This window comes from Anopheles bellator, chromosome 2, assembly GCF_943735745.2.
Source record: "Anopheles bellator chromosome 2, idAnoBellAS_SP24_06.2, whole genome shotgun sequence".
NCBI lineage: Eukaryota > Metazoa > Arthropoda > Insecta > Diptera > Culicidae > Anopheles > Anopheles bellator.
Window position 1 is genome coordinate 25972724 of NC_071286.1, and position 10129 is coordinate 25982852.

General features: G+C 46.7%; 2 protein-coding genes across 2 annotated transcripts in view; both read left to right on the plus strand.

The window, feature by feature from the left end:
* The window catches only part of LOC131209473 (Kv channel-interacting protein 4-like), a 37566-nt gene extending 30377 nt beyond the window's left edge, over nt 1-7189 (plus strand). The window contains exons 3-6 of the mRNA XM_058202550.1: nt 2049-2240; nt 6267-6340; nt 6420-6632; nt 6757-7189. Coding sequence (XP_058058533.1) covers nt 2049-2240; nt 6267-6340; nt 6420-6632; nt 6757-6867 — 590 coding nt within the window. The 3' untranslated portion in view covers nt 6868-7189. The remainder of the gene's footprint in view (nt 1-2048; nt 2241-6266; nt 6341-6419; nt 6633-6756) is intronic.
* Nucleotides 6934-8873, plus strand: LOC131209474 (uncharacterized). Its single transcript, XM_058202551.1, has 2 exons — nt 6934-7027; nt 8119-8873. The coding sequence occupies exon 2, from the start codon at nt 8202-8204 to the stop codon at nt 8871-8873; it is 672 nt and encodes a 223-aa protein (XP_058058534.1). The 5' UTR covers nt 6934-7027; nt 8119-8201.
* The last annotated feature ends 1256 nt before the right edge of the window (nt 8874-10129 follow it).

A 10129-nucleotide genomic window follows, 5' to 3' on the forward strand; every position in this document is an offset into this window, starting at 1 on the left:
CTCCTGTCAGGCGTCGTACTTCAAAGAATTTAATTTATTCATTTTATGAGCTCGGCGACGAAAGCGAGTCAACGATCGTCTACATGACCGTTCTTTCGGAATGCTTGTTTCTTTTGTTTTGTGTCGAAAACAAATCGGCTTACTGTAACGAATGCATGGAACGACGGGTACAGGAACGGCAGAAATCTTGTTCCTAATTTGCAAACGCCACAGTACTTCAGTTTCGCTGTGCTGCAGCAGTAGCAGAACGGAAGGAACGCCATTAAAACCATTAACACCGACCAACGCGCCCAACGATGGGCGACCCAGACACAGGCACACCCCAGCATGATTTTGGGGGGGAGGCACAAAAAAACAGAACGTCTATGTGTTTACGGTGTACGAAGGAGCCGACTGCTCCATACACCCGCTCCGTGGTTCAGGCGCTCCGGAGATAATGTTGATTGTCGATGCTCCCTCATAACTCACTAGCCGGGAGGGAAGTAACGTGCTCGGCATGTTGTTGTTGTTGCTGTGGGCCACAGAAAACCGGAGATGAAAAAAGCGGACACTAGCGGAAAGCATAAAAGCGTAAAAGCATGGCTCGTTACTCGTTACAAGGCTCAGGATTTCTTGCATAGCTTGGAAAAAAAAACATTTGTCATCAGCAACGGAGCAACGGCTCTGTCTGGTGTGGGTCGTAGGGCCAAAGGTCCCCTACGCCGCAATAGGTACATTGTTCTATTAGCAGTAGCAGCAACAGTAGCAACGTCCACCATGGACGTTGCGTGATCCTTTCGTGCGGCTGGATTTACCTACCGCAGGGGTCTCCGGTGGTAGTACCATGTCGAGTGTAGGTTAATTTTTCATTTGTCAATTTAAGACACTATCCCGGCGGCATCTTGGGCGTCCCCTGTCTGCTCAGAGATTGCGACGTGGTACCGTTCTTTGCCAGCGTCGTAAATAAAATGAAACGATGTCGTTTTACATTTGCTTCAGTTTTTTGTTCATGTTGTTGGCAATGTATGTTTTTAGCATTAATCTAGTTTAACGGTTTAACCCTGTTTCTATTTTTCCATCACACATTGTTATTTACATTAACACTATTGAAACGTTGTAATATTGCATAGCATTAAAAACATCTGTAGCAAAAACTATAAAAAAGAACTAATACATCGTTAACGATGTTTATTTGAGCCCTGACAAAGGGTATCATCAACGCCATACCGTACCGGACCGTCAGGATGGATCCAAATTAACTTGTCTCACACGAGACAGCTTGACCAAGGAGAAACCTTTGACCATATTTCAACACAGCCCAACCTGCTCCGTGTGAACGAAATTACCCGAAGGCCAGAGTGCGTCAATCTCTACCGGGGGCATGGGTGTGCTTGTGCGTAAACTCAGGCCACGACTTTTTGCTTCCGAGGTACTTACCCTGACAAAGTATCGCAGTTTATGATTTGTATACGGTACGTGTTCGCAAACGAAACGGATAACACGGCCGGTGGAGAAGTTGAGGTCCTTGGTAGCCGCAGTAGGGCTGTAGACTTACCAAACTGGACCTAGATAATGCTAGGGTCGCCTCTTGCCCTGCGATGCCGAACAACGGGAAAGCAACTTTGCAACTTTTGCCAGCAACGCTAGCTTGCAAAGTGAAACCACGCTCAGCTGGTCGGCTCGTCCCCCTCGGACAAACATCCCACCACCTCGAAGCACTATGCCCCGATAAAGCAAACGGTTCCACTACGGGATCTAAGGTTCGCGGTAAACGTCCACCGAAAGTACCGGTATGCACTTGGCGCATGAGCTTTATTTCTCTCGACACGCTGAGAGTTCAGGGTAATGGTATTTATGAAACAACAGGACAAAATTGTTTGCTCTTAAGTACTTCAAGTCTTAATTGATTAGTCTTAATGATCTTTCTTTGCTTCCTTTCATCACTTTTGCGTACGATTAAAAGACTATTAATTAGATTGTGGGGAGCAGAGTAAAATAAGAACACCACATAAGCACCTCACTCGGATTGTATTAATGTGGTTCCATTTTGTTTACGTCTACATATCTAGACTGTGAGCTGGAAGAGATCGTGTCCCCGCCGAAATACCGACCGGAATCGATAGCGGCCCTCTGCGAGGCAACCCGTTTCACCGAGGCGGAAATCAAGCGCATCTACCGTGGCTTTAAGGCAGAGTGTCCTGCCGGCATCATCCGAGAGGAAACGTTTAAATTTATCTACTCACAATTCTTCCCCCAAGGAGGTAAGCACAAAGTGGAGGCGATCGAAAGCCTGTTCATTGTTTTCATTCCATCTTAAGTTAGGTATTAAATTTACACACTAACAGCGCGAATTTAAAATTTGGTTCGAAACGATGCGCGGGCACATTGAACACTACATGCCACAGTCGTTCTACTCACTACTTTGACAGTTATTTGACATCATCCGTTGCCAACGTTACCGGACTCCTCGTTTTGCTCGGACGCAGGAACCGATGCGGGGAGCGGGAAACAAATAAAGAAGAAGTTCGGGCCCCTATCCAGCATTCGCCGATTCCTGTTCCCTAGGGTAGCGGGACGCCATTTATAGAAATTACTTGAACAAAATAACTCAAACGACAGTTAACTGACGGGAGCCACCAACGGACGGTCCGATCAAAGACCCAGCCGCTCAGCGTCCCGATCCCGTGGTTCGGAGAAGTTGTTCGAATGATTGTTTTATAGGAACATTCTTGGGCAAAACTTTCTTGAACCGTGTTTCGTAGAAACGCTGTACGACATGGCCACAACCACGCGGGCACAATGTTCTATGCGGAGCATCGAACGGGGCTTCAAATATTTGAAGAGTTACGAAGAAATGTACAAAGTGCGCAAAATTGTTTACAACGAATGCCAAAATAGAAAACTCACATGGGGAATCCGAATCACATTTCTGAATGCCGTGCAATGTCAGAAAGTTAATAGTGCAAACATGAACGTGGACAAACATTGATCACGGGCGACATATAATGTATGTAATTGGTAAATTATGCTGTTCCGCGAATCACATAAAAGTGACATTTTTCACAAACCAGTTCATCTCAACTTTTCACCGAATGAGCCCAAATCATTAATGGGACGATGATCAATCTATGTTTTATTCCGAGAAACTTTCGACAGCCTCACCGTCGCAGTAGATCCATCATAAATGTACGTGCTCAAAATACGGAATCGCTGGAGTTTTCAACTCACTCGTCCGCAGGAAAGAAGACATATTTTTTGGTGGGCCATCCTGGCAATAGTCATTGAAAAGGAATTGCCACACTTTGTGGACGCAAAAGTTCGAAGGCAGCGTTTCACAAAGCACTGGTAAAAAAAACATGCCAATATTTATGGGACGATGTCGTGGAGGGTTCAGTTGCAACGATAGTGAACGATGTGACGCACTGCTGCAAGGTGCTTGCGATTCATTTCCGTTGGTTCGGTGTCGGCTGGCAAGACTGGTTGTTTGAAGTATCAACCATTCCCTTGCCAGCCACTTGAGACAGAAGGGGTCGCCAACGCAGTGCAGGTCGGACAAAGTTTACGGAACTTAAGCTTCACTTGAGGCGACCCATGGCAAGGCAAGGGGAAAAGGGCCAGGTTTTCTTGGTTGAATCACAAAATAAATACAACGCAAGCGGGACGTCGTTCAGCGGGGAAACAAGTGAGTTTAAGTTCGTTCGCTTCGCCGGAGAAACGCCGCAAGCTGTCATAACATACATAAAATTATGTTGCATAGTGAAACGTGGTGACAAGATGGTAATATTACAAAATTACTTATCTATCTATGTAATGAGAGAGTTTGTCCAAAACCGTTTTCCGAACACCGAATTCCGAGCCATTGAATACGATCAGTCCATTAGTTCTCCTATTCTATGGCTCTATGTTCATTGGATCTTCATTCTAGCGTTCGGCAACATATTCAAAATAAAATCGAAGAAGAAATCCATATGAAGTCACAATATCTTTTACACATTATTTTTAAATAAATTATGAAGTTCGCGAAGGCTGGCTATTTCTATTTCCAAAAGATGTTCAAGGCATTTCAAGCAAAAAAAATTAAAGTTTCGCTTCTTCTAAGGCGAAAAGAACTACTCGAACCGTTGACACGGAACACATTGTATCCTTTTTTGCTGCACATCGAAAAGCGATATGCTTCTAAATGTATGCCAATGTTGCCGTAGGCACTAACAGCAAACCCTTCGACCCTTGTAACGTCGAGTGACTGGCCATGATGTTGCGAGTCCATTGAAATGAAAATCACCGACGTTGTATGCTCCCAAACCGTCCATTTGAGGGCCACAGAACACGAAACATCGCATTTCGGGAGCGTGGCGTTTCTTTGATTTTCCCATTCTTCGCATTTGCTCGTTATTTTTGAGCATGCACACCGCATGGAAGTTATTTTCGAAGGAGTGGCAAAAGAACAAAAAACAATCTCTCCAGCTCAGCCAAGCTGAGTCAGCAGCAGTCAGTGCAGCACGGTGACCGATTGTGGTGTAAAAAGTTTAAAAAGCATTTAACAAAAAACCAACCCTATCCAACGCGATACTTAATGCTATATTTTCTCCATGCAAAACGAGCGAGCAGTTGGATAAGTTTGACTTTTGCGCTATACGAAAAAAAAACGACGACCGAATTGGCACGGCGCCAAAGATTACGACTTGCAAAACCGGAGTCACGCCATTTACGGAGTTCACCGCAAGTCACAGTGATAGAACCCGCAGCCCATGCAGAAACCCTCTGGATCGCGGAAGTCAATGTTGCACCGAGCCGGCCACCAGCAGAAAGACGAGCCCGATGAATAGCACGAAATCAATAAATACGATGAATGGAAGTATAAATGACTGATTGCAGGCAGTTCCGCAGTTCCCACCATTTAGCCACCGTAATGAAAATCAACTCCGTTGGGGGGAGATCGAGTTTTAAATAATTCTTTCCCCGAGTCACAAGACGTGATTGATGATGGCTACCGCCGTTTCTGTTAAAACGGCGGAAGCTTTTGCTAGAAGCTACGATTGTGGTTTACAGAGCCATTCGATTCCAATTAGAAACTTTTATACCATCGGACCGATCCGAAAAGGATGCCCGCTTCGTTTAGTCCTTACGCAATAGTTTGGTCGCCCCCGGGTGTAAGCAACAAAATAGGGATTCGATATCGATGTCTCACGAAAAGAGTTACAATGTATTCATACCACAAAGTAGAACAGGTTAAGGCTTTGAATAATGACTTGAAGGCATATTGATTACTTCGAATATGCACAAATGATACTGCATCAAGAGAGATCTAATTGTGAACGATCTTGAAGAAGTTTGGTTCATCGATTGAAATTCGGTTGATAATTTACAAAAATAAAAACCAATCATTTCTCTCCCGTCGTTTGCAATTTATTGCAAAAACAAATTACTTTCCGCACAACGGCAGCGAACGATAATTGTTTATCGGAAGGTAATTTATTTGCGAGCCGACGCTTCAGCTCGGGTTCCACGTCCGGAGCGCTTTATGCAGTACCGTCATGATCAAACGGTTTTATTACTCCTACCATTAACGACGATCAACCATCGATCTCGACGCATGAACCGTTGCAATGATTCGCCGAGGGCGTAACGGTGTTCCGTTTCGAAAAACGCTCGACAGCGGAGATGAATCGGAAATGAAAAGTGGCATGAAAAATGAAATGAAAAATTCTTTTGAACAAAGAATGAAACGTTACATTCCGGTTCAGGGCGTGCCCGGTGCGGCACTGGAGCGTAAGTTGTTGTGGAGCAATGAAAAACTTGGTTTTATTATTTGCACGATCGGGAAGTGGATTATTCCAGCGGAAATAGCGAAACATCATAAGAAGCTTTACTGCACTCACTGAATCGGTCCATGATATCAAATTATCAGTACCACTGCAGCTTTAAGAGTAATGATAAATCAACCCGGTTGAAAACGTTGTACATGAATCTGTTCGTAACGTAAACGATTGAGCTTTAGAATAATAACTCACGCTGCATTTGATATTAAATGGGCTCCTTCACAGTGATGCGAAATCGTTGCTCTTTACAGTACGTGAAACCATCCAAAAATTATTGTTTTTGCATATTTCTGTAACTAGTTCATCGTTTTGTTGTAACTCTGTAACAAAAAAATCTCAGCAGATCTCCAATAGTTGTAATTCCTACTATGAAATATTTATTTGAAATTAGATGACAGATTCTGCGGAACTTCAATAATGAATCTGAAAACTCACTGTACCTCCACGGTTTGTTTACTGATTTCGCAGCCAATACGGGACTGTATGCGCACTACGTGTTCAACACCCTGGACAAGGAACATACGGGCATTCTTAGCTTCGAGGTAAGCCGCAGGTGGTCAGAACCGGACCGGAAAGCAAGATGGATCGCATACACGCTCATTTCCCATCATTCATTTGCAGAACTTTGTACAAGGCCTGTCGATACTGTCGCGCGGCACGCTGGAGGAGAAACTGTGCTGGACCTTCTCACTGTACGACATCAATCACGACGGGAAGATTACGCGCGAAGAGATGACCGACATCGTGACCGCCATCTACGAGCTGATGGGAGCCCGCGACGACGGTGGCAGCGACGAGGTGAACATTAAGAGCAAGGTGGACACAATTTTCCAGGTCAGTACGATGGTTGCTTCCGGGGCGGGGAGGCCGGTAAGGACTGCGTATCTTACACTGCGGTTGTGCCTGAAATTATCTGCTTTCCACGGCCATCCACTCACTCCATCACTGTTGATACCAGAAAATGGACACCAACCGTGACGGGGTGATAACGATCGAAGAGTTTCTGGACTGCTGCCGGAAGGACCAGCTCATCTCCAGCTCGATGGGTGTGTTCGACTCGACCATATGACCGCTGGAGAAGCTGCACTCGCTGCCAGATGGTGTGCTGCACGGGCAGCACGGACCGGACGGTGGCGGGGCCAGTGACGATGGATCGGAAGGAGCGGATCGGCCCGCAGCAGCGCGCACCGGAACCGAATATTCGAACGATAGCAGCGTGCTGACGGCAAGTAAGTAGTGCGGACCACGAACGTTACGCCGGCAAGGAGGGAGACCCGTTTCGGGGATCTGTGGGTTTCGGCCATGCTGTGGCTTACTGTATATAAGGTTTCCGTTTTGTTATTAAAATTTGTTACATCGCCGGAGGATTTATAAATTTATGTTGATACTTCTGTTTTTCATAATAAATTCAGTACAAAAGCGAAAAAGAGTTTATTACAATTGGATTGTGTTGATTTTTCATTTCTTAATATTGGACCTTCAACGCCGTTTTGGGTGGGACGAGAGATTGCCACCCTGCAGAAGTCACAGGGAAGCGCACAGAACGGAAGACGACCTTATTGCACACCTTGCAGGCGTTTTTATGATTGGCAATATTGTTCAAGTCGCGGGGCATAGGGTTTTGAATTTACGACAGATGGATACGAGCAAATGTTTGTTATTAATATGTTTACGAAGTGTTTGAGTATACCCTGTCGAGTTATTAGAATTTTTACATGTTATTCGCAAGCAAGTCATCATCTAGGAGGCGAAGGATAATAAAAAATTTATCCAATCATTGATCATAGATCATTCGATAACCTATCGAAGAAGCCCATGGTGGCGTAGCATTAGATATTCATTTCTTTAGTTTTAGTTTTGATAATATTTTTCTACTCATCACAACGATGGTCGGCAAAACTGTACTCGAGCCTCGCTCCAGAACAGAGCCTGATTATTTCATGGGTACTGTTTGCTTTCGACCTGACACAAGAACCACCGCACTTCTGGTCGTAAACTAGGTGTATGGGGAAACGTTGCCTCCAAAAACCCGACTCCAAATTGTGGAAAATGGTTCACCCATTACGGACAGCCGGCCGAATGTGGAGTACCGAAAGCTCTCTGTCCTGAAAATCCGCCTGCCACGGTTCCGAAAGTCCATGCTGCTTCGCGTGGTACCGAAAGAAACACGACCCATCCGGAACAAGCCGGGTCTACCTCATGGGCCACGCTGGTGGTTGAATTTAAATTTCACTGAAATTTTGTGCTGTTTTCTCGTGCCTCTCCCTCTCTCTCTCTCTCTTTCTCTCGCGTGTGTCACCACTCGCCGACCCAATCGAAGTACTGAAATCCGACACATCGAACGGACCGGGAACGACGGCGACGGAAGCAACCGGAAGCTCGAAACCACCGACGCAGACGACGATGACGGCGGCAAACACGACACCATTGGAGCCTACATCCTCGAAAATTACGGCCAACTCCTCCAAGGCCCACCGGGCGTCCCGCGCGGCCAAGCAATCGATAATGGCCAACGGGCGAGCGAAAACGAACGTCGGCCGCCATCACAATCACTATCATCCTAATAACAGCAGTCAGCAGCAGGCTCAGGTCTGCGCAGTCCAGCAGCACACCCAGCAGCCAGCACCGCAGCCGCTGGGCAAGCACTACCACATTCCGCTCGATACGTACCAGCCGCTTCAGCCGCTGCACCTGACGAACCTGCGGTTTGCCCCGGGGCCCTGTTGCCATCCAGCGGGCCCATCAGCACCCTCCAGTTCGACTGCGGCGGGGCCAGCGCGGCCAAAGCCACAGACACTCTCACTTGCGCTGCCACCGTGTAATGGGTCCTACCTGAGCCAGCTATCGGCGGCTTCCCTGTCGACGAAGTCTTCCCATCATCATCAGCATCACGTTCTTCCGCATCAGCCGGCCACCCGCATTGCCACGATCTCATCGCCGATGTCACCCACTTCCTGCTGCAGCCAACGACCGACCGAACTGCAGCCGACGACACCCAACTCGGACGCCACCACACCGACCCTGGTCAAGGTGAAGACCTGGTACACGGTGACCAAGCAGGGCCTCTCGTACTGAGAACCGGCCCCGTGATCCGACCAGAGTCCTTGGAGGACGGGGCACGCTTTCGAGTTATCGTTTAGCAGGGTCCCGCCACCGCTTCCAGAACACGATCATATGCGCCACTTCATTTGAAAACGAATTTGATGAAACGCAGCGCCCAAAAGGGCGCCCTAGGGCACACACATCCTAACCCATCTGTCGTAAAATTAGTGAAACGTTGACGACGCATGGCACGGCCGCACGACATACGGCGCCAACGGGGGCATATCTAGTCACTATATCGTTATATCGGAGGTAGCGGTTAAATTAGGTTTAGCACACGGCAGCCAGCGTTTCTGTGTGGTCCAACAAAACCCGTTTCTTCCGCCACCACATCGGTTGGTTCCTCGAATGAACAGTAAGAGCAACAGAGTCGACAAACGTTAGAGGAATTGAAAGTGAAGAGAACGGTTAAGTTTGAGAAAATGTTACTACGGAAGGCACAAACTATATTCTAAATCGATCAAGAAAAGAAAAGTGTTATATGCAAGCGACAAAGAGACAATGAGAGTAGAGCACGATAGCAAGGCGGAGGTGGATCGAGCAATGCGTTAAAGTTCCCACGTGTCCACACTTACGTGCCTTCCTGATTTTGACTCCCAAAGTGTAGGTTTTGACACAATTCGTTAGCTTAAAGTAAGGTAGATAACGTACCGGACTTCCCGATCAGCGGATCTGCAACTTTCCAACGTCGTTCAACGGTGGCGGCTACGCAAAGTTGGAATTTACAAACATAAACTCAACCGAACTCTAGCGTCCCGGTCACTGTGAGTCTGTTGTCGTTTGAGAAAACATTTACGTCGTCATTACAGGGCGTCATTGTCAGCAACCACTAACAGTCACTGTTGAATACTTGTTAACACCGTATGTAGTTAAAAGGAGAGATGAAGTCGGTATAGTTGAACGCCAAAACTGTCACTGTCAGCAAAAGTTTCGCAGAAGAACCAATCGGGTTGAGTCACAGGGAGTGGAAGGATTTAAACGTGGCAGGGCAATACGTTACATGTTAAGCACAGTGTTCGAAGAAGTACCCATAAAGTAAGCAAGATGCTGCCACCACAGGGTACGTGGTGGCCGTCACAGGAAACGCCCAATGACGGTGGACGGCAGGAAAAGCGAAAGATTTCGAACCACAACCACTACAACCATTTCGAGGGACTCAAAATGATCAAATAATGAAACTAGTGCATAGTGCATAGATGGAGCAGCTAGCAACATAGAAGATCTCCGAC

What these genes read in the sequence shown, in the direction of transcription:
- LOC131209474 (XM_058202551.1), top strand. Translation starts at nt 8,202, where the DNA reads ATGACGGCGGCAAACACGACACCATTGGAGCCTACATCCTCGAAAATT.